Below are 24,995 nucleotides of genomic sequence, written 5' to 3'. Positions count from 1 at the left end.
CTTCAAATTAGGGATGAGGGAAGTGCTAATAGGAAGTTAGAAACTTAATATTCTTTACAGTAATTTTTACTTGCTCTGTTTCTATTTGCAATAACATGAGTCATCTAATGGGTTATTCTTCTGTAGTATGCATTTTCCTGGCTGTACTAAATTAAGTTCTGAGCTGCCCATAGGCTCCCTCTGCAGGCACTACAGTGCATAAACACTTTCCTGGGGTTGTGGGATAGATTTCTTCTGCCCATTTTCTCTTTTGATTGGTTTGTTACTCTACAGTTTTTACACAATTATGGATCATACAGTACAAACAGTTTTGGATCCTGATTTGTCTATAAAATGTCTCAAAAATATATTTCCTTATAAACCTATACATTTCTACATCATCATGTTAATGTTTGGATAATTTCCTATTAGATGAATTAAATTTAGCATTTAAATAACTTCATTTTAGTAGGCATTTGTATTTATATTTTCCCCATTTTATTTTTTTAAATTTTGTTTAATCTTTATTTATTTTTGAGAGAGAGACAGCATGTGTGCAGGGGAAGAACAGAGAGAGGGAGACACAGAATCCCAAGCAGGCTCTGGGCTCAGAGCTGTCAGGACAGAGCCTGACATGGGGCTTGAACTCACAAACTGTGAGATCATGACCTGAGCCGAAGTCGGACGCTCAACCAACTGAGCCACCCAGGTGCCCCAATTTTTCCCCATTTTACAGAGCACTAAAATGAATATTCCTCGTGTGATACACCACTCATAGGGCTTGAACATAGAACTTTTGTGTTGGGACACAATTCAGTTCATAACACCCTTGAGTGCTGACCACTCATATGTGACTTATTAAGCTGAACTTGACTAGTGGGTAGGAATTTGCCAGGTAAAAATATAGAGAAAAGACATTCCAGTTTGAGAAAATTGCCTAATCCCAGTTTAGGATGTTTTCAAGAAACCGGAAAATCAAGTTTGGCTGATCCATGGTGGAGCAATAGTGAGAAATGGTTGGAAAGTAGGTATTGTGGGAGTGTTTCCAATTTTAACCACAAGTGAAGCGGAACAGAAATTTACTTGTTTGATGGGAATTCCAGGGTAGCTGGATCAAGGGGTTCAGATGCTGATGCTCCATCCCTTACTGGTTTCGTTTCTCCTGTCATCTCGTCCCAGTCTCAGCACTCGTTCTCTTGCCTCTAGGCAGGAGGAGAGAAGAACCTGACCCTCCCAATAGATATCCAACAGCTCGGGTCACAGGAATTGTCACTTCCCTCAGTATTCATTGAGTAAGTGTCAGGGAAGGCCTGTAGTTGGCACTGTTTGGGTCAGCTGTCTACCCCTAGCGCAGTCCCTGTAAACAAGGGGCCAGGGTATCCGGGTGGACCAGATCTGAAGCATATGCCCATGCCTAAGGCCAGGGAGTAGGTGGGAATTATGGCAGACCATCCCCCAGGGAGCAGGGGAGCACGAGACATGAAATTCCTCGAGGAAAAGAGAGTGTTTAAATAGACAGCACTGCAGACCTGGACAGTCATGGCAGGTCTTTACCAGAACATTCTAGGTCAGTCTGAAAGTAGGGTGTGGTCGGTGAGAGGGGGAAAAGAGGGAAAGGATGAAGAAAGTATACAATACGAGTTGGACGAACAGCTCCTGGTAGTGTTTCCTTCTATAGAGCAGGAGTGCTTGGAAGTGATTCCTGTGAGGTCAGGCCTAGGTGAGTCAGGATGGCACATTTAGAGTCAGGAATAGGATAAGGAAAAGCAGGGAATTCAGTCGTAGGCTTGTTGATTTTGAGGTGCTTCTGGAATTCCCAGTGGAAAGGTCCAGCAGGACAGAACCACATCTTACCTGGTTTTTCCTTCCTTGGGCTGTGCCAGTAGACTCCTTCAGAGCGCCCTCCCGGTAGCCTCTACTGACAGTGCATCCTATTTGCCATTTCGGGTGTCATCTTTATAAAGCTTCTTATCCTCCCTCCACCTGGCTCAGACACCCTCAGTGGGGTTTTTTTTTTTTGCGAGCTATATTAAGTATAGAAATTTGTCACTCAAGGTCTTTAATGGTTTGTCCTCAGGCTACATTTCCAGTTTTTATATCTTACAGCTCCCTTCTACTTGGTACATGAATCTTGAGTCAACTGAATTTTTGCCATTCCATTCACATAGCCCATGCTTTTCCCACCTCTGGTCTTCCATTCTCACTTTTCTTACCTGCTAGCATGTCTTGACTAGGATCTGACTGGAGAGCTACGGCTGGCTCAGAGAGACATGATGTTACCCCAAGATGGCACCTAAGCAGGTAGCATAGAGATTTCAGACGTCAGTTAAATGCTAAATCCTCCTGTTTTAGAAATAAGGTTTCCAGTGTCAGCATGAGCCGTTATTTGATTTCTTCATTTCACACTGGTTAGAGCCAGCACTTCAGGGTAGGCATCACAATAGAGAACTCAGCGCCTCCCCTGAAGGGGAGGACAGGGAGGCACAGGGGGACTGGGAAGGGGGACTGTCACACTGTGTGCTGCTGTTGCAGTGCGTGCTGGGGGGTGGGGAGGGTACAGAAAGTGGGAGAGCTTCTGAGGAAAGGTAGCATTTCTGTCTGAGTCTTGAAGGATGAATGACTTCAGCAAGCAGAAAAAAGGCAGCATTTCAGGCAGAGGATGTAACATGGATGTCTGCACTGAAGGCCAAGGACGTGGGATTTTGGAGGGATGGTGAGCAGTGTGGAGGTGGCCATAGTTTGCATTGTATGTGTGTCAGTATTAAATATCTTGTGCCTTAGTTTGGACTGCTGTAATAAATTATTATAGACTGAGTGGCTTATCTCAACAGACATTTATTTCTCATGGTTCTGGAGGCTGGGAAGTTCAAGATCAAGGTGCCAGTTGATTAGATTCTTGGTGAGAGCCCTTTTCCTGGTTGCCACATGCTGTCCTCTTGTGTCCTCACATGGTGGTGAGAGAGAGCTAGAGCTAGCTCTCTTCTTACAATGATACTTACTCCATCCAGAGGTGCCATCTTCCTGGCCTCATCTGAATCCAGTCACCTCCCAAAGGTCCCAGCTCCTACCACCATCACATTGAGTGAGGGGTTCAGCATATGAATTTTCAGCCCGTAACACTTTATAATACTTGTGGCTCTAGGAGGAAGAGCAAGTATTGAGAGGGAGAACTGTTTTTTCTACCAGTTATTTAGTGGCCAAATGCAGAGAGTATGGAGAGGGCCAGGGACCTCATCAACCACATCGAGAGGGCCAGGGACCCCATCAACCACACTCTAATCCAGGGGCATGATGCCCATCCCATTGAGGTAAGAGACACCTTGGATTTCAAGAAACCAGACAATTCATTTTTTTTTTCAAAGAATAATAATAATAAAGAAGTCATTATATTCTATTTCTAAATATAGACTAGACAGCATTTATAGTTGCTCAAATTTTGCTATCTTTTAGGAAAAAAAGGCGGATTGACTTTTGTTGTTAAAAATAAGCTTTTTAAGTTTGTTTTTGCGGGAGAGAGAGAGAGAGGGAGAGAGGGAAAGAGAAAATGAGAGAATGAGCGAGGGAGGGGCAGAGGGAGAATCCCAAGCAGGCTCCTCTATGTCAGAGCAGAACCCGGCTAGGGCTCAGACTCATGAACTGTGAGATCATGACCTGGGTCAAAATCAAGAGTCAGATTCTTAAGTGACTGAGCCACCTCCTTGCCCCCAGGGAGAGTACATTTTTATCAGGTTGATTTGCAGAGGTAGGATACTGCCTTTTTTTGTTATGTAGTGATAGACTGTTGCCCACCTAAGAGAAGGGTTGCCTTTATGTTTACCTCTTTAATAGTAGATGAGCCATTCATAGAAAGTTCTAGAGCTATCACTTGAGCAAAAGCCTTGGTTAACATCGAAGGAATCTGCTAATAGACTTGTGTCAAAGAAAACGAATTTGATGACTAAGACGTTTTGCTCACAAGGTAGCTGACACCCAGTCACTCTGCAGGGCATGCTGTACAAATGGAAATAGGTTTTTCCTGCAATTTGCACCCAGGTTTATTGTAGCACCTGCAGGCACATGGCTTAAACAGAGAAGGTGCAGGAATATCTGGGAGCTTTACCTTCAGAGCGGATTCTTCTCTTTGCAGTATATGTAACTAAAACACCCATCTTTCCAGAAAAGGAAAAGAAAGGGAAAGAAAGAGAAAAGGAGGGGCGGGTGGGAGGACAGACACATTTTTGTTACACTAAGCCAGACATTACTTTAGATAAAGTAATAATGGAAATACAGCTTTATTTCTGTACCAAGTTATACTTAGAAAGCTGATCACTAAACCGGGAAGCTTGGCTTTCAGAACTCTGCTGTAATCCAGGGTGGAAAAAACTATCACCCAGATGGCATTTGTAGGAGATTACTGCCTGGTAATCCTTCCTTGTCCTAGAAGATTAAGTCTGGCCTGGTGGTAGTGGTGGTCAGCTGACTGGTGTAAAAAAAAAAAAAAATGTAGTTTCTTGTAACTGTGCCAGTGTCTGATGTTTGCTTGAACTGTTTGTACATCTGGGAGATACTGCAAAACCTGGCCCTCCTTTGTTTACCCAAGAAAGCTCCGCTCCCCTGTGCTGGTTGTTTCTTTGTTGACTGAAATTAACAGCAGGTGGTGAAGAGCCCTAAGGTTGCTTGAGATAAGTCATTTATTAAACAGGCCTGCTTGTCCTGAGGGTGTGAGGGTTTTGAGAAAGAAATGCCACACCGGGGCCAGGAAGCCAGGCTCTTCAAGCCCTGGGGTTGATTTCTTCAGCAAGGTTGCACATGGCGATGTGACCAGAGCCACACTCACCTGAAGCATATCAGACGGTCATAAAACCATGCGTTCTGCCTTTGTCTGGAACGGACTGTAGAGAGATGGATTTTTATGAAGACTACCAGTCCCCGTTTGACTTTGACACAGGAGTGAACAAAAACTATCTCTACTTGTCTCCTAGTGGAAACTCGTCTCCATCCGGATCACCTACTCTGCAGAAGTCTGGTAACTATTAATTTTCCAAAGTTAAATGTGCTGTCATTAAACCTGGACACAACTTGAGGTTTGCTTGGTTTGCTTGGCTTTAAAATTATTAGGATAAAGATGTACCACGGCATTGCTGTGTTGAAACTAAGTTAACAAATCCGTGGTAGATTTCATGCAGCGCTAGATGGCTCATTAAATATTTAGAATATATTTATTTATATGTAAAGTAGGAACTTTGACTTTAAAGGTCATACTATTTATATGAACATTCGAGTTCTTCTGATCACAGTGAGTTCATTTAGGTGATAAGTAACAAAAAAGGGAGAATCTGAAGGTCTTTGCTTGTGGTCATCTGTATCTAAATTATGAGGATGCACCCTGATTTTGTCTTTGTTAAGATGAGGCTTAAGACGACATTTCAGGTCCTGTTAGTGGCTGTCCTGGATTTTGTTCCGGAATACTGAAAGCAACATACAGAAATACCTAGGCAAGAGATTTTTTTTTTTTTTTTTTTTTTTTAAGAATTCACTCTTGTTGTACCTTTGGAAGCAGTCACTCCTTGACATGTGCCCGTATGACATTGATTTGAAAGCCAGGTACCGACAGGGAGAATCTTAGTTTATCAGCCCAAGGCTGGACGCAGCCCTACCACACCGTCCAGGTCACTTCTCTCCTTTTGCAGCTAAAGTTTAGACATCACTGAACGACCTTTTCTGTAAAACTAACTCGCCAGAGAAGTGAGCAGATTTTCCTAGAAAGTTAATTTTTTTCCTTATTAATGAAGACAACGTCATACTTTGCCCTTTGTAAGCCTAAGAAGTGGGTAGTTGAGAACGAAGTGGTAAAGGGTACGGCAGGAAACCTAGTTGTAAGTATTTTGAGTTGTATAGTTGCTAACAGCAGAGCACGTGCTGAAACGACATTCCTCTGTTGGTTGCAGCCATGGCCACCTGTGGGGTGTAGTTTGGATTTCCAGGAAGGGAAATGTTGAAGATAATAGGTTAACGCTGGTTTCTGGAAGTGGGAGACTGGGAGGCAGCTGTTCGACGTCTGCCGGGGGTTTCAGATTGCCAGGAAGCCCTCTCCCCCGCTCCGTTTCCCCTACCCCTGTGGCCAACCTTGGACCTTTGCAGTCAGTATAGGAGATCCTAGCCCCTAAGAGGATAGCATCGTCCATCCTAACTTCTAAATCCTACTACAGAAAATGCTTCAAGAGCAGCACAGAGTAGGAAGTTCAAGCTCGATGACAGAATAAAGCCCAAGCGACAGAGGGCTATGGGGAGTCAGGGCTGTAGTTACGTGACTTCAAGTAGATCTTGGCGATCGGTATGCATGGGTTTGAGATTCCTGGGAGGATTTACCCGGCATGTTTTAGTTCTTTTCTCTCCTGGCATCTTTTACCTCCTTTCACTTTCCCCAGTTGCAGTAATTGCTGCCTTTGGATATTTGCTGTTAAAAATAAAGCAGTTAGGAACACTGAATATGTGTCTCGGCAAATTTCAAACAATTGTCTTCTCAATTCTTAGTCGCCGTCTATAGGAGTCTGGGCTCATGATATTAAACAAAATTATATATGAAAAGAAAAGACAAGTGAACAACAAAAACTAAAAACAAACTCATGTACCCACTAGGGCTCAAGTTTAGTAGTTTTCTTTAATTGGAAAAAAGGAGGGGGAGAAAGCATTAAAACAAACAGAAACCACCCTAAGCAGTCATTTAGTAAGAACATGGTGATTCTAAAATAAGCACGTAAAAGAGGATCTAGAACAGTAATCAGTAGTCTCTGTGCCCTGGACCCCTCAGGGCACAAGAAGCCTGCAAATCTGTTTGAACATCAAGCATGAGGCATAGATGGAAAGAATACTATGTCTTGGGTGCATTTGTACTCTTTGTATTTCTATGCAGGAACTTTTAGGAAAGATACATTATAAATACATTTAAAAGTTCACGTGGCTTTTGGTCACTCTGCATTTTTCTTTCTTTCTTTCTTTCTTTCTTTCTTTCTTTCTTTCTTTCTTTCTTTCTTTCTTTCTTTCTTTCTTTCTTCCTTCCTTCCTTCCTTCCTTCCTTCCTTCCTTCCTTCCTTCCTTCCTTCCTTCCTTCCTTCCTTCCTTTCTTTCTTTCTGTTTCTTTTTTGAGAAAGAGAAAGTGCCAGTGGGGGACTGGCAGAGAGAGAGGGTGAGAGAGAAAATCCCAAGCAGGTTCCATGCTATGTGTGCAGAGCCCGACGTGGGGCTCCACCTCCTGAACCCTGAGATCATGACCTGAGCTGAAACCAAGAGTGGGACGCTTAACTGACTGCGCCCCCCAGGCACCTCATACTGTGCATTTTCTTAATCAGCAAACAAGTAGTGCACAAAAGGGACTGATGGTAAAAGGAATCCTACTCAGAAAGGTTGGGAACGCTGATCTGAAAAACATATTCTTTGATATTTATCCAAGCCATGATGGGGCAAGTGAGAAAGTAATGAGATTTCGTCTATGGGCAGAATGTTCCTAAGAAGCAGTCTGGGTGGGGGATAGGATGAGGGCCGGTGGCTGGAACAAAGAGAGAGAGGTCTTTTATTAGGGATGTTTAAACTCTGATACAACCAACCCACATTCAGAACATCTTATACTTCTTGACCCACAAACCTTGTAAATACAAATATCAATAACTAAAGTAGAACTCTGTGAAAACACAACTTTACTGTTTGTGATATCCTCTGATATTTTATACTATTCCATTTCTTATTTTTAAAATATTCATTTGGTACTGCTAAATGGATTTCACAGCCCATGGTTTGAAAAGCTGATGTGTAATTTTCAGAATCTGGATCTAAGTTCCACTAGGGATGTTAGCCTCTTTGGATCACTGTTCTTCCCTAGCACCTGAAATAGTCCTTGACATCTGTGGCTCAACAAATATTTGATGAATGAATGAGTGAGTGAGTGAGTGAGTGAGTGAGTGAATCAAATGAAACTGTCAGGGACTAGTTCACACTCTAGCTCATTTTCCAGATGTGAACACTGAGGCCAAGAGAGGTGTTGGGACCCACGTTGGGACTCACATTCATCCCTCAGTCCTCAAGCCAATGTTTTTGTTGTTTCTTTTTTGTTTGTTTTTGTTGTTGTTTTATCACACCATCTTGGCCTCTTTGGTGACAGGTATTATAGAACAGGTTAATCATTCAAGGTGTGTAGGGGCACCTGGGTGGCTCAGTCGGTTAAGCGTCTGACTCTTGATTTCGGCTCAGGTCATGATCTCAAGGTTCATGAGTTTGAACCCCGCATTGGGCAATTTGATGACAGTGCAGAGCCTGCTTGGATTCTCTCTCTCCCTCTCTCTTTGTCTCTCCCCTGCTTGCACACTATCTCTATCTCAAAAAAGAGAATTAAGAGAATTAAGGGGCACCTAGGTGGCTCAGTCATTTAAGCATCCAACTTCGGCTCAGGTCATGATCTCGTGGTTCCTGAGTTCAAGGCCCACGATGGGCTCTGTGCTGACAGCTCGGAGCCTGGAGCCTGCTTCGGATTCTCTGTCTCCCTCTCTCTCTGCCCCTCCTCCACTCGCACTCTCTCTCTCTCAAAAGTAAATAAACATTAAAAAAGAAAAGAAAAGAAAAAAAATCATTTAAGGTGTAGTCTTTCCTGCCACCACAGGCTTTACCATGGGGGTGTTTTGTTGATTATTTATGTGCTGCGTGGACTTGTACTTTCCATTCTGTCTTTGCACTTGCTGGTCAGCACAGCCATCTCTCAGCCAGCGTCCTTTGTTGCATTTTCAGTGAATACCTACAGAGGTCATTTCCCATGTGCTATTTATGTAGAGTCCTTCTTCCTCTTAAAAATTTCCTAATGTACAGAATGATGCAGCCCTGTTGTAGAAGACATCTGTGGTTATTTCTAGTGAGTTCGGGAAATAGGATCAGGAGCCATTGAAAAATCTGAGCTTTTGGTTACATCGCTGTCAATTGAACCTGTAAAAACACTGAAAAAACATCAGATTCCTTAGCTCAGAGTCGTTTTCATTCTGTTTCGTTACCTTTTTGGTTTCTACTTGCATCATCTTTCTTTTTAGGGAAAAGGTTATTGTTACTTCTTGAGAGTTTTTCAAAATTAATTGTGACGGTCTTAAATGGCAAATGCTATATGATTTACAAAATAAAAATGAGAGCACAGTTGAAGTTTCGGAGAACTTCCTTGTTCCTACAGAGGAAATTTAAGAATGAAAGTGACTTCCTCCCTGGGGATCCCCAAATCTCTCCATGGCTGACTTCTGTGGAGTGCCCTAGTCACTCATGTTACACTTGATTGGGATTGAGAGGTCAGATGGTTCTCAAGTAATCCACTGAAGACCCACCCCCTGCCTTTTTTTTTTTTTTTTTTTTTTAGATGAAAGAGATTCAGAGGTCAGTTTAGGAATTTCTGGAGGAGGAGAGTAAAGCATTTGAAAATACTGATGTGTTCTACCTTTGTGATCTTTCCTTCCTCCTCTGTTCTTTCTGTGAAGTTTTGGGAGGGTGACCTTTTTGAGTAGGAAGTTGGCCGCTGATCAGGGCCCTGCTTTCAGAGGTGAGTCTTGGGAGCATCTGGGCGCCAGCTCTCTTTTCCTTCTTGGCCTTCGAACTGCCCACCCCGCTCCCCCTTCTCTTCAGTTAAGGTTCTGGGTCTTACCCCAAGTGCAGTGGGTCAGGTTTCCTAAGCCTTTTGTTCCTTGCTGCCTTGATGACAAGCACTCGACTCATTTTTCTCTCCTACTGTGTTGTACTGTTATCACCACGGGCAAATATGGGAGAATTATAGCCTTAGAAATAGGAAGTTTTCATGGCTTGTGCTACTGAATCTCTTTTCTTCTGAAGAAAATCTGTGTCAAATAGCAGGAGTCAGGTACTCCCTTGCCGTAAGTCACTGGTTTTCAACCTGGGGCAGTTTTGCCTCCTGCAGGCATCTAGATGGCCACAACTAGAGCAAATTTTGAGATGATTTTGGTTGTTACAACTGCATGTGGCTGTGGGGAGGGACTGCCACTGACATCCAGTGGGTAGATGCCTGCATGCCACGTGGATGATGCACAGGACGGCCCTGCCACAAAGAATTGTCCTGCTCAAAATGCCCCTTGTGCCGCCATTGAGAAGCCCTGTTACGTAGATCCTTTGTTTTTAGGGTCTCCTAAAAGAGAGAAAGGGTCTTGCTTGTTTAGTGTCTCACTTCATTGTGGGGACCTCCACGGATTCCTCCCACCTCCGCTGGGATTTTGTTCCATTTGGAAACCAAGAAGGCCCAGAGAGTGGTACCCCCAAGCTCAGACTTTTAAGAGGAAAAATACGTTTACCTTGTGATTTTTTTTTTTTTTCTTTTTGGATATTACCACTAAAGGCATTTCAAACTCTCTTTTTGTATCTCTGGGTTTAAAAAAAAAGAACACATATTTCCTTTTGCTTGTGCTTAAGTAAAACAACACTTAGGGACTTAAGTTTCTTTCTCTCTCTTTCTTTCTTTCTTTCTTTCTTTCTTTCTTTCTTTCTTTCTTTCTTTCTTTCTTTCTTTCTTTCTTTCGACGTCATAATGGAAAGTATGTATTTTAAATATTTCTACAAACAGATATTTGGGTCCAAAAAATGTAGTGCAATCATGCTGAAAAGCAGACCAAATATCTAATATTATAAACTGTAAAAGAGACAAGGAATAGTATTTGTACCCTATTTAAACAGAATTGCAAAAATATGTGGACCGAACACCCAAGGAAGCGAGGTTATCGCAGCGTGAGGTGGCGATGCTGGGGCGGGACCTGCCTCAGCCTGGGAAGGCCCGAGTTGCTGTTTCAGACTGTTACCTGGAGACGACCAGGGAATGGAGAAGGGAAGGTTGGTCTGCCTCTGAGCTTCTCCGTGAAGTTTAATCTCTTACTTCCCTTTGCCCATGCTTGGACAACAGCTCTGTAAAATACTACACTTTTAAAAGGCCAAATTCCCTACCTTGTCTTGAACGATTTTGACACTCACTTGCCAAGGCAGTGTTAGGCCAAATGGGTTCTCATGGTTCCTTCCAGTTCCTAAGTGCTATAGCTTAATTTTTTTTTTTTTTTTAATGTATAGTTTATTTTGAGAGAGAGAGAGAGAGAGAGAGAGAGCACATGTGCAAGTTAGGGAGGGGCACAGGGAAAGAGATTTAAGTTTCCTATTCCTACCCTGGTCCTAAAGCCATGGTTGCCTCTGAAGATTGTGTAAGAGAGGTATATACAGTTTTATTTCCTAGAGAAGCTTCTAGGGCTCCATTATACTCTAACAACTTCTCTCTTGAGTAGGCGGTGTTAACTAAATAGCACATTATCTTAGACTCCTCCTCTGCAGCTTTTTCCCTCCTAACTGAATATCTTGGGAGCAGCTGACATCATATCCCTCCTCCTGTAATACCACTCGTGTCCCACGTGTATAGCCGCGGTGTGTGTGGCTGTGAATGTGCTTTGTAACATGAAGGTATATGACCTGCTCCAAATGTAACAGTCTTTGTATAGATTATATATGAGACAGAAGTTGTGTTTTTCTTTAGAAAAATGACATCTTATGTCTGTTTCTGGTTTTTGTTTATTTAAAACATTTAATTTTTTTGTGTTTTCAATAGAAAACCCCTGTAGGTGAAGGCACTGAAATAAGAATGAGATACAAAATAAAAAGCTCAAGACAGTGAAGGGAGACCGAGTTCTTCCCTAACTCAACTGTGTACCTTCCTGTAATTAATGTATTCCAAGAGTACTACTGAGCATCTGTGTACCAGATGCGATGCTGGGCTAAAGATGTAGGATTGTAACACAGTGCTGAGGTCAAATGTTGCTCAGCCCCGAAGCCTGTGTTCTAAGTACAGTAGACATTGCATACAGAGTGTTCTACCCAGAGCAGGGCATGGGCACAGGGTCCAAAGAAAGCCTCCGAGAACAGGAGACTCTTAAAACTGATTTATTGAAATGAATGGGACTTGGAAATAAGGAGGGGGTTTCCAGAAGAGAAAATAACAGGTGCAGAGACATAAGAAAAAGAGAGCGTGATTTGGAAAGAGATGGTGGAGGTTGTGGTAGAACATTGTGAATGTTGTTAATGCCACTGAGTTGTATGCTTAAAAATGGGTTAGGATGGCAGGTTTTATGTTGTATATCCTACCACAAAAAAATTAAATGGGCAAAAGTGTATGGAAGGCAGTTTATTTTACTTTTTGAGTTAATGCATTACTTACAATAAAAAGCATGTCTTTGTAGGAACCGCAGGTTGGAAGATGCAGTGACTGTGTTGGGCAGGAGATGGAGTTTGTGGGCTCCCGATTGTCAAGAGCATTGAGCTTTACTAGGAAGTGGGAAACCCTAGAAGGATTTAAGGCAAGGGAATACTATGGTCAGAGTCATACTTTACTTTAGAAGCTCACTCTGGTGGCAGGGTGGTGAATGGATTGGAGGGACAGACACCATCAGGGACCTTTAGGGGCAAGATTCTGAGCAAGAAATCATGAGAGATTGAATCAAGGCAGGAGCAGTGGGTTCAGAGGGGAGGCATGAAGTAGATGCCTGGTGGGGGGAGTGAGACAAAGCCATATCTCAGAGGTAAGAAGAAAAATCCCAGGAGGGCAGATGGGGAGGTGTCACAGGAGGGAAGATTCCAGACCAAGGTTTAGTGCTGATGCCTTGGAGGTATCAAATAACATGATGATTGACAGCTGTCATTTTGAGGATGCAGAGGCGAGGCAGACACAGGTGGAAGGGGGTTGAAGAGAGACGGGAAATGAGGGGACCCTGTGAGCCATGCTTCATGGAAGAGGAGAGAACACATGTAATACATGTAGCACATGGAAAAGTGGGGCAATAGCACGTCCTTACCGAACATCTAATATGTGCCCACTCTCTGTGTTCATCATCCTTTAAACTGTTCTTCCAGAAGCCTGGAGAGCTAGGTAGTAGTGCATGTTTTTAATATTCATTTGTTTGTTTATTGTAAAGTTTATTTATTTTGAGAGAGAGAGTGCAGGGGAGGGGCAGAGAGAGGGAGAGACAGAATCCAAAGCAGGCTCTGTGCTGTCAGCGAGGAGGCCAACACAGGGCTCGAACTCATGAACGGTGAGATCACGACCTGAGCCGAGATCAAGAGTTGGATGCTTAATTGACTGAGCTACCCAGGCGCCCCATGTGTTGTTTTTAGAAGAGGTAATGGGTTTTTTTTTTGGGGGGGGGGGGCGCTCAGTCTCCTAGGGCTGCCATAACAAAGTGCCCCAAATTGAGTGACTTAAACAACAGAAATGTGTTCTGTCTCAGCTCTGGTGGCTAGAAGTCCAAAATGAAGGCGTCAGCAGGGCCATGCACCTTCTGTAGGGAAACCCTTCCTTGCATCATCCTAGCTTCTGCTGGTTGCGGGCATTCCTTGACTTGCAGTTGTATCCCTCCAGTCCTCCTCCATGGCACATGGAGCTGTCTCTGCGTCTCTGTGTGCTCCGTACGTTTCCATGATGTTCTTTCTGGGTTTCTGTGTCTAAATTTCCTTCTTATAAGGACACCAGTCATTGGATTAGGGCCCACCGTAATTCACTGTGATCTCATCTTGACTATATTTGCTGAAACCTGTTTCCAAATAACACATTTGCAGGTGCAGGGTCTTAGGAAATGGAATGTATCCGTTTGGGGGACACAAGTCAACCTACAGCCCATCTAATTTCAAAGTTCATGCTTATCTTCTTCTACTCTTTAGAAAAAAAATCCCTGCCCCTAGTTTCCTCATCTTATTCAATAAAGTATTTTGATGAAATGATCCAAAGTTTTTTTTCAGATCTGAAATTATGTGAAAATGGCTAAAAAGTTTTCAACTGACCGTCATAGAAACTCTTGAGGGGAAGCAGTTGGTCTTAATTGGGTAAAAGGTCAAAGCTGAACTGCAGGGAGGAGAGAACCACTGCGGTGGGTGCTTGCTGTGGGATAGGTTGGGATGCATCCATAGCACCTGAGCAGAAAGGTACTCACCCAACCCTTCATCATGGCTTAATTTTAATTGTAGGTTCAAAGTTTGTATTTAAGAAAAGGCCTTGCTTCCTTTCGTGGTTGAAATTTTGGGGATATGTGTCGAAGAGGTGGATATGCATCGGAAAGTAAGGAGAAACTTCATTTGAATCAATGTTTAACCAGGAAATCTGTTCAAATAAAGCATTAATAACATTTGCTCTGTTCTTGGTGCTTGTAGTATCGAGATGGAAAGATAAGGGTATGACATCAGGGCTTTATAGTCTGGAACTAGAAACATGGTCAAGACTGGAATCTTTTTCCATTCTTCCTGTTCTTCCCTACCATGTGAGCACATCACACACATTTCCACTGAAGCTAAAGACCCGAGAGCTTCGTTTTCCTCAAATTACTAATGAGTTTTCAGGAATCTGGAGTGTTGCATTTCATCTCTTCTAAGAAACCGCAAATTCTAGGATGTACTGTTAATAGTATTTGTTCATTGGGGCGCCTGGGTGGCTCAGTCAGTTCAACGTCTGACTTTGGCTCAGGTCATGATCACATGGTTCATGAGTTCGAGCCCCGTGTTGGGGTCTCTGCTGTCAGTGCACACGCTGCTTGGGATCCTCTGTCCCCCTGTCTTTCTCTGTCCCTCTCCCCCCTTCTTTACAATATAAACATTTAAAAAAATAGTATTTGTTCATTAAAGGGAAACATTGCTGCAAGTTAAAAGACGAAAAGGCAATGCTTTAATTTTACTTAAACATGTTATGCTTATTAACACTGTTTTTTATTTAATCAGACATATATGTTGACTGTAACACTCCTGTGCATAGTAGTTAAGTAAACCAAGTTTCGGTTTTCCTGAAACATCTTCACATGCAGTAACTTACCAGAATTGCTTTTCAACTGGGAATAATCCGTGTCTTGCTTTATTTTCCTCACACAGGATGTCTGTGATGCAGACTTTCTTAAAAGAGAGGCCTGCGATTTTCTAAGTACGTGGCACCCATTTTGCAAATTTTGGAGCATATTTACAGGTTTAACAACTTTGCCACAAGGACTGCCTAACTGGCTGGCTGTCAGTGCACTTCAAGTCCAAAGTTGTAAATGTAAAAGCAACAGTTGTGTCTTAGGATTGATGGGGCATCATCTTCCTGGTCTCTGTTCATCTTCCTTGTCACTCCCTTGGCAGTGGGCCTCTCACCTGGGCACCCAACAGTTTGCCTGTCAGTGGGCTGCAGGCTCTCCCTGCTACCTAACTCTCCAGGGGGGTGCCGGGGGAGACGGGTGGGCTGTTTGCACAACGAGAGGAATTGAGGAAGTGGCTAATGTAGAAACAACCAGATAGAACAAATTATCTCCGATTTTTGGTCATGTGGGCTCAGTGATGGTATCTGTGACTTTCAGCCTGGGATCCACATACGTTCGTGACCCTCAGTGAAGTGGAAGTCCCTGTGGAGAAGGCCCTGGCCGGGGTGCCTGGGTGGCTCAGTCGGTTAACTGTCCGACTTTGGCTCAGGTCATGATCTTGTGGTTCTTGGGTTTGAGCCCCGTGTAGGGCTCTGTGCTGACAGCTCGGAGCCTGGAGCTTGCTTCAAATTCTGTGTCTCCCTCTCTCTCTCTGCCCCTCCCCCTTCGCCACTCACACTCCATGTCTCTCAAAAATAGACACACATTAAAAAAAAAAAAATTAAAAAATGAAGGACCTGGCCCTCTGCTTCCAGCATACCCTTCGTCCCTTCTGTCACCTGCTCTCTATCCTCCCCGCTGGTTGGAGTTTCCTTAAGAAAAAGTGTAGGTGAGGGGTGCCTGGGTGATGCAGTCGATATTAAGCATCTGACTTCAGCTCAGGTCATGATTTCACGGTTAGTGAGTTCGAGCCCCACATCAGGTTCTGCATTGACAGTGCAGAGCCTGCTTCGTATCTCCTGTCTCCCTCTCTCTCTGCCTCTCCCCAGCTTGCTCTCTCTCTCTCCTTCTCTCCCTCTCTCTCTCTCTCTCAAAAAATAAATAAATAAATAAATAAATAAATAAATAAATAAATAAATGTAGGTGGAGGAGCAAGTGTTGAGAGTCAGAAAAACCTGCATTTTAATCTCACCTGTGATTCTGGGCAAATTACTAACTGCAGAGGGCCTCAGTTTCGTAGTGTGAATAAAAAGTACTCCTTTCATCACATGTTGGTTGTAAGATGCTTTTTCAAAAAGGAGGTAACATGAATCTCCCTGGTTGTATATTAGACCTCAATAAATATTAATCATATTTTGTCCCTCTTTACCATCTTTTAAAAACAGTTTTCCATCAGATTCTGAGGAAGGAACATTAAAATGAATGATTAAATAAGATTTTTTTGCATTACAGTTTTAAGTAACCTGTATGTTAAAATTTTGCCATTTCCCAACTTGCGTTGTGAATGAGAAGTTATTTTTTTCTCCCCAAAGGCAGACTCTGCCTCTACAATAAATATTGCACTCTTACTTAACATATGGGAAATTGGATAATATATAGAGAAACTTCTGAGGTGTCAGGTTTGGAGAAACCTTACATTTGGAACCAGAGATTGCTTTTGATCTAGTCTGCCAGGCTCTTGTCCTTCATACAGTCTTAATCATTGTTGTTTCTAGAGATCTTACAAGTCAGATCTTCAGCCCCTACTCTTCATGTGTACTTTGGACATCAATGACTTTAAGCATATGCTTAAAAATTTTTTTTTAATTATTTTTTTGAGAGAGAGAGAATGAGCAGGGGAGGGATAGGAGGAGGGGCAGAGAGAGAGGGAGACACAGAATCTGAAGCAGGCTCCAGGCTCTGAGCTGTCAGCACAGAGTCTGAAGCGGGGCTCAAACCCACAAACCATGAGCTCATGACCTGAGCTGAAGTTAGACGCTTAAACAACTGAGCCACCCAGGCACTCCTAAGCATATATTTTCAAATCAAACCCTCTAGGTTCAAAATCATAACTCCACGTATTCAGGTATGTTACCACAGGCAAGTTGCTTAACCTCCGTAAGCTTCGGTTTTGTCATCTGTAAATGTTAATCCGCACATCACAGAAGTGTTGTACTTCTATTTGGACCACTTAGTTCAGATTTGGATATACATAGAATGAAATGCACTCTATGGGGGTGTGGTTGTGGCTTATTAATAATTTTCCTAAGTCATGACTGTACTGTTTTGCCAGTGATTTTGATATCTATGTTCTTCATTTTTCATTTTTCTCCGCTGAGTTGACTATCCCAAAACAAACCTCACTTTTTTTTTTTTAAGTGTTTATTTATTTTTGAGAGAGAGTGAGAGAGAGACAGAGTACAAGCAAGGGAGGGACAGAGAGAGGGAGACACAGAATCTGAAGCAGGCTCCAGGCTCTGGGCTGTCAGCACAGAGCCGGATGCAGGGCTCAAACTTACGAGCTGTGAGATCGTGACCTGCGCAGAAGCCAGAAGTTTTAACCCACTGAGCCACCCAGGCGCCCCCAAACCTCGCCTTTAAATTTTAAGGTTGATAATTTGCTGCCACCTAGAGGCTGATATGGAAAAAGCAGAACATGTAATTACTAAATTACTTAGATTGGGAATATAAAATCTCAAAGGTCATCTTGGAGGCCTTGAGGCCAACTGTGGACAACTCTATGACCCCCTTTTCTGAGATATTTAATTTCCCTGGTATCCTAACTAAATGCTTGAATCGTATCAGAATCCCTCTAGATTCTTTTTGGAATTGGGCAGCTGTGCATAAACCACTGTTAGTACTTACATATTAAATTTTTCTTCTTAAGCAGATTTGCAAACTAGTATTTATTAAAAAGCATGAAAGAGGCTTTGTGTTTTAAGGCATGGTTTAGAGCCAGGGTTTTGTTTGTTTGTTTGTTTGTTTGTTTGTTTGTTTTGAGTCTTGTTCTAGTTGGAGATTTGAGAAGTCTGAGCAAAACATTAAAAATAAAGAATGTTTACAATTAACTTTGTTACGGTTCGTACTGTATTGCCTTATATGATTGTTACCATGTAGTCCTCTTCTGTCTTCAGTCTCCTACTCTTCGTCACATGATATGGTACAGGGGATAAATTTGCAAGCACACATGGACCCTCTTCAGTGATTTCTGACCGTACACGCCTTACCCACAGTTGGATTTGGCTGGAGTTGGCTTGTGAGGGTTCCAATGACAGACAGCAGGGGGTGGGCCCAGTAAGGCCTGTGTGCTAAAGTACCGGGTTGAATTATGTCTTGAAAACAGCAGGGAACCAGCTAACGGACAGCTAACGGACTGTAAGCTGGAAAGGGGGACATGGTCAGGTTTCTGTCACAGGAATGTTACTTGGGCAGTCCGAAGACATTTTAGAGGGGGCCTGTAGAAGCAGTTACTCATTGAGCTTTTCCGTCTACAGACTGTACCTGTCACATATTGTCTGTGCATTAGAAGACTTACTCATTCTCTGTTTGCAACTCTGATTTTCGGTTTTTTGAATTGTTTTATTTGTAGTTTATGCCCTTAGCAGTTCTGTAAACACTGTTCCGGTGGGCACTGTTTTGGTACTGTTGTGCTAATGATTATTGCTGTTATAATTATTAAGTACCGTTAGCGGTTGATATGCAGCGGACCCTGCAACAGGTGTCTTTGTACCTTGTACACGATGTCCATACGTGCTGTGTCATTGATCCACATACTTCTCTTAGCTTTGCCATGGCGCTGGCTGCTTGTTGAACAGCGTGGTTATTCTCACCCCTTCCTTTTCCGCCTGCCTGTGAAGTCTGTCATCTGCTGCCTGGCATCTTGCTTTGGGCTGGATGCCACATTGCTGCTATGGCTGAACTAGCGCGTCTCAGAAATGGACGTGGGGGTGGTGTGGAACCGTGATTGCTTTAATCCCCAGTGGCAGAAAGAGGCGAAGAGCAGGAGGAGGAGGAGACCTTTCTCTGGTTCCCTATGCAAAAACTCTGTTGCCAGAGGAGACTAAGAAAACCCAAACCTCTGTGACTAGGGTAAAACAAGTGAGGCCAGCGGCCCTCTGCCTTAGCTGTAAAATTCAGGAGGGCACCAAAATGCCCTGTGATCAAGACAGATAATGTTAATGCAATATTCAAAAAAATTAAAATGAAATGAAGATGAACAAAATACTAACCTTTAAATTTTTTTTTAACATTTATTTATTCTTGAGAGACAAAGAGAGACAGAGCATGAGCGTGGGAGGGGCAGAGAGAGAGGGAGACACAGAATCTGAAGCAGGCTCCAGGCTCAGAGCTGCCAGCACAGAGCCCGATGCAGGGCTCGAACTCACAAACTGCGAGATCATGACCTGAGCTGAAGTCAGATGCCTAACCAACTGAGCCACCCAGGTGCCCCCCAACCTTTTAAATAAAGACAAGATCAGGGGGTACCTGGGTGGCTCAGTCGGTTAAGCATCTGACTCTTGGTTCAGCTCAGGTCATGATCCATTGATTTGTGGGTTCAAGCCCTGTGTCAGGCTGTGTGCTGACAATGTGAAGCCTGCTTGGGATTCTCTCTCTCTCCCTGCCCCCATTTCTCTTTGCCTCTCCCCCTCTCTCCCTCTCTCCCTCTCCCTCCCACCCCAGAATAAATAATAAACTTAAAAAAAAGTTAAATGAAGACAAGATCAGAGGTGGCTCAGTCAGTTAAGTGTCTGACTTTTGATTTCTGCTCAGGTCACGATCTCACGGCTCGTCGATTAGAGCCCCACGCTGGGCTCTGTGCAAACAGTGGAGCCTGCTTGGGATTCTGTCTCCCTTTCTCTCTGCCCCTCCCCCCTCAAAATAAATAAATACACTTTTAAAAAATGTTAAAAAAAAAAAAAAGACAAGATGAGAAACAGTGCTGTGCAAAGCCATTTTGGAGCCTTGAGGTGGAAGGAAAAATCAGCAATACTGAGCCTACTTAAAATTTTGATATTTCGTGCATCATAGATTCTTTGAATTAACTTTGATATTTGAAAAATATTGCATGAAAATATTAAAATTATTTATATTGAGTTTTTTGGTGCCACCTTAAATTTTGCACCCGAAGTTTGGGGGCCTCGCTGACCTAACCCTAGCGTTGGGCATGGTTGGCTGGCAGAGAGACGGAAGGGTTGCTGAGGGTCAGATGCCTTCTTGGCCACTTGAGAAATACCAGATTCTTCCTGAAGGGACCACTGTGGTCGGCCCTCTTCCAGAGGAGTGAGTGTGGCCGTGTTGGTCTTAAATAACTTGGAAAGCTTTTATGTGAGTGTTGGTCATTTCTGCATACGTTAGGACTTTTTAAAGGTTATCTGGATGATATATATATATATATATATTTTTAAAAGCTACAGGAAGGTGTTTCCTACCTCCACTAACAATGGAAAGAAATGTAATGAATTATTTTATTTTTTCTGGAATAAAATTTTTGTAGGCATTGAGTTTGTTCAGTTCATGACTGAGGTTAAGTTGCTGGATTTGATTAGCAGAGGAAATTAGAGACATTTACAAGCCTCTTTCCTTGTTAGTGTAAATTAGTCTGATTTACTAGTTTAACATTTAAAGCCTTGGCAAGATCCCATTCTTGGCCTCTCAACTCTTCTCCTTTGCAGTAACTATATTGTGGAAACTAACAGAATCTGAGCGAATGCTGTATTTTTTAAATTCGTATTTTGGCAGAGTGCAATTTGGCGGTTTTTAGTGGTAGCTCAGACTTTCTTTTGTCCTGTACAGGGAGAGCCAGGGTCATTTGAAGGTATAGAAAGTTGATGTGTAGATCCGGTCTAATTGGTTTTATTCTCACTGGGGCGGTAAAGAAGCCTAAGGGAGAATTTTACACAGCCTTCATACCTTACAGACCCTTTTTTTAAATCCCCAACAAGGTCTGCTGAGAACAGACCCAGTACCCGAGGAAGGGGAAGATGTTGCAGCCACGATCAGTGCCACAGAGACCCTATCAGAGGAGGAGCAACAAGAACTAAGAAGAGAACTTGCAAAGGTAAAGAAGCATTCCTTTCGGAACTTCCTGTTTTGCCCTTACAGTGTCATTTGTGTTTCTAAAGCACCAGGTAACAACGCGTCATTGGTTCCAGGGGAGAGAAAGCAACATGCATTTACTTTTCCTAGAGGTCTTGAGTGGGGGAGAAGAAATACAAGAGCATGATATCAGTTTGTTTTTATAGGAAAAAGGGTCTATAATGGGTGAAGGGAGTCTGAGAAGTAGAGTGTGATGGAGGAAATGGATGAGAGGAGGAATAGTGGATACCGTCTCAGGGGCTGCACTAAGTCTGATACCCTTGGCTTTGCTCCTCCATCAGTAACTCTAGTCTTTCCTTTGCTGTGTTGTGGACATAGGCACTTTGAGCCCTCTTTCCTTCCCTCCCTTTCTCTCTCTTTTTCTTAAAATTAACCACTTGAAAGTGTACAATTCAGTGGCATTTAGCACATTCACATTGTTGTACAGCTATCACCTCTGCGTAGTTCCAGAACAATTTTATCACTCCCAGGGGAGACGCATACTCATTAAACTGGCATCCTCAATCTCTCCTCCCTCATCCCCTGGCAACAATAGTCAGCTTTATGTCTTGTCTGTATGGATTTACTGATTCTGGATATTTTATTTAAATGGAATCATATAATATGTTACTTTGTGTATGTTTTTTAGGTTCACTTAGCACAATGTTTTTTGAGGTTCATTCTTGTTGTAGCACGTATTGGTACTTTACTATTTTTTATGGTTGAATAATATTCCATTTTACGTGTCTTCCACATTTTGTTTCTCTCTTTGTGTGTTGATGGACGTTTGTGTGGTTTCCACATTTTTATAATTGTAGGCACTGAGCTGGGAACATTTGTATAAAAGTACTTGTTTGAATACCTGTTTTTAGTTCCTTTGGAGCTTTATCTAGAAGTGGGATTGCTGCATCAGATGATAATTCCACGTTTAACTTTTTTGGGGAACTGCCGAACTACTCACAGCAGGGGCACCAGTTTACATCCCAATCAGCTATTTCTCTACATCTTTGCCAATATTTGTTATTTTCTGTCTTTCTGAGTGTAAAGTGGTATCTCATTGTGCTTTTGATTTGTATTTCCCTAATGACTAATGATACTGAGCATTTGTGAGCTTATTAGCCACTTGTACACCTTCTTTGGAGAAATATCTATTCAAATTCTTTGCCCAGTTTTTCTTTTAATTGTCTGTTTTGTTGTTGAGATATTGAGCTCTTTATATATTCTGGATATTAGACCCTTACCAGATATATTTTCTCCTGTATGTTTTTTTACTTTCTTCACAGTGTCTTGATGCTCATAAGGTTTAAATTTTGGTGGAATCTGGAGCGACTGGGTGGTTCAGTCGGTTAAGCGTCCGACTTCGGCTCAGGTCATGATCTTGTGGTTAATGAATTCGAGCCCTGCATCGGGCTCTGTGCTGACGGCTCTGAGCCTGGAGCCTGCTTCAGATTCTATATCTCCCTCTTTCTCTCTGCCCCTCCCCTGCTCACTTTCTCTCAAAAATAAACATTAAAAAAATTTAAATTTTGATAAAATCTAATTTTTCTTTAGTTGCTTTTGCTCTTGGTGTTATATCTAAGAACCCGTTTTGAAAGTTCAGATCATGAAGATTTACCCCTATGTTTTTTTCTCAGACTTTTAGTTCTTATATTTAAGCCTTTGATCTATTTCTTTTTTTTTTTTAATTTTTTAAACATTTATTCATTTTTGAGAGACAAAGTGTGACCAGGCAATGGGCAGAGAGAGAGGGAGACACAGAATCTGAAACAGGCTCCAGGCTCTGAGCTGTCAGCACAGAGCCCAACACAGGGCTCAAACTCACGGACCACAAGATCATGACCTGAGCTGAAGTCAGATGCTTAACTGACTGAGCCACCCAGGGACCCCAACAAATGATAGTTTTCAGTTTGGAAAGGTTTTACATCAGAGTCACTGCCTGAGATAGTTGTAGACGTTTAAATAAAATAGGGATAAAAAAAATCCCCTCTCTTATTTTTTGGGTTCATTTTAGAGATGTAATTTGCATGCCATCAAATTCTACCTCTTTGGTTTATGTGTATTCACAAGGTTGTACAGTTATTACCACTATTTAATTCAAAACATTTCATCACCCAAAAAAGACACCCTGCTCTATTAGCAGTCACTCCCAGCCTACCCTTTGTCTCCAACCCTTGGCAACCACTGGTCTATTTTCTATTTTTATAGATTTGCCCCAGTCTAGGCATTGCATACAAGTGGGGTCAGACAATGTGTGGTCTTTTGGAACTGGCTTGTAGTATTTTTTCAAAGTTCATCCATGTTGTGAGACATATTCGTACGCCATTCATTTTCCTGGCTAAATAATATTCCATTTTATAGCTATCTGCCATGTTTTGGTTATCCATTCTTCAGTTGTTGGAGATTTAGGTTGTTTTCACTTTTTGCCTGTTAAGAATAATGCCACTGTGAATACTTGTGTACAGGTGTTTTGTGCAGTTGTATGCTTTCAGTTTTCCTTCTATATACCTAGGAGTGGGATTCCTGGGTCCTATGATAACTCTTCTGTTCAGCTTTTTGAGGAACCACCAGAGTGTTTTACTGCCAAACTGCACCATTATCTTCTCCTTAGTAATATATGAGGTCTCCAATTTCTCTACATCCTTGCCAACCAACACTTGTTATCTTTTTTATTATAGTCATCCTAGTGGGGGTGAAGTAGGATCTCATTTGAATTTCTCACATAATGAATGGTATTGAGCATTTTCTCATATGATTATTGGTTTTTTATATATTTTCTTTGGTGAAATGTCTATTTAAAGCCTTTGTCCATTTTTAATTAGATTATTTGTCCTTATTATTGAGTTGTGTGTTCTGTGTTATGGATACTAGATCCTTATCAGATATATTCTTTGTGCTTTAAGGGTCATTCTTTTATATATATGTATTTTTCCATTTTGAAATATGTATATTTTATATACATAGTATGTAATACATAATATATATGTTGAATTAAGGAATTGTAGCCGTGATGTGTTGAGCCAGGCATGTTGGTAGCACAATCTAACCGACAAAGGTAGGGAATACACTGGGTCATGTATTGTTCAGTAAGATTTATAGTGGTCTTTCTTGCCAGCTGTCATTAGGGGAAGTGAAAACTTCAGACAAGTGTCGGGGTAGAGTATGTATCTTTTAAGTCAGTTCTTTGGAGCATCTGAAGATTCGGAGCTGGGATAGAGAAGGAGGTATTGGAAAGCTAATAGTGTGCAATGAGAATTAACCAGTAAACTGAGAAGTAGAAGCTGAAAACCTGGGTTGAAATTCTGGTTCCTGCGTTATTAGTTTGATGACCTAGGGCAAATTATTTAATTTACTTGATTTTGAACCTCGTTCATTCATTGTTGCCTTTTTCTTTCCATATTCCACTTACAAATGACTTCTAAAACTGGCGCAGAATGAGAAGCACAGAAGATTACCTTTGTTCTGGACCTATCTTCTAATAATGCCATCTTCAGAACTATGTTTTGTTTGTTTTGGTAGCCACATCACATTTGATTTATCCTTCTCTCCTTTTGTCGAGTACTGTTTTTCTTCACTTTGTGTTCTTTAAAGATTTAATCAGCAGTGAAAACAGTTTAATAGCACTACATGTTGTTTTTTAAAGTCCATGCTGTCTTTGAAATCATAGAAGTGTGAGGTCAAGGCTGAGAATATGGTTTTGCAACAAGCCAAGAGAAGCATCTTTCTAAGGGGTTGAATATTAATGACTATCTCACTTTTTCAGCTTCCTGGGACAAAAGGTCTCTCCCACATGAGGTCTGTTTCTTTCTGTGGGTCTGCCTCTTTCCCTCTGTTTTTCTGGCTCAGCTTGTTGGCCTACTCTATAAGTCTTTTACTGTCCTTCTGAGCTTCTGCATAGAGTTTTTGGCCTCATCAAGTATATTTAGGCTTCCATTTCTCATAATCTCACTGTGCCCTACCTGTACTTCAGGGCTTCTTTATCTAAGTCTTCCCAGCTTCTTCTCCCAATGTTATCTCAGTTTCTTAAGCTGGATTTCTGAATGAGAGAGACTGGAGTATCTCTTTTTACATCAGGCACATCACTCACTGATTGGTGGCCACTTGATGGGTTGGCTG

General features: G+C 42.2%; 1 protein-coding gene across 5 annotated transcripts in view; it reads left to right on the top strand.

Annotated features, from left to right (window-relative positions):
- Positions 1–24,995, top strand: part of TPD52 (tumor protein D52) — a 109,396-nt gene that overhangs the window by 66,381 nt on the left and 18,020 nt on the right. For 4 of the 5 annotated variants that reach the window (XM_058699925.1, XM_058699921.1, XM_058699922.1 and 1 more), the window contains exon 2: positions 20,750–20,865. In XM_058699925.1, the coding sequence (XP_058555908.1) occupies positions 20,750–20,865 (116 nt within the window). Of the gene's footprint in view, positions 1–4,504; positions 4,985–20,749; positions 20,866–24,995 lie in introns of those variants that run through there. The other variant, XM_058699924.1, reaches the window with a different exon arrangement.

The sequence above is a fragment of the Neofelis nebulosa genome, chromosome 14 (genome assembly GCF_028018385.1).
Source record: "Neofelis nebulosa isolate mNeoNeb1 chromosome 14, mNeoNeb1.pri, whole genome shotgun sequence".
NCBI classification, from domain to species: domain Eukaryota; kingdom Metazoa; phylum Chordata; class Mammalia; order Carnivora; family Felidae; genus Neofelis; species Neofelis nebulosa.
The sequence above is the reverse complement of the archived record's forward strand: the minus strand, read 5'-3'. Positions and strand labels throughout refer to the sequence as shown.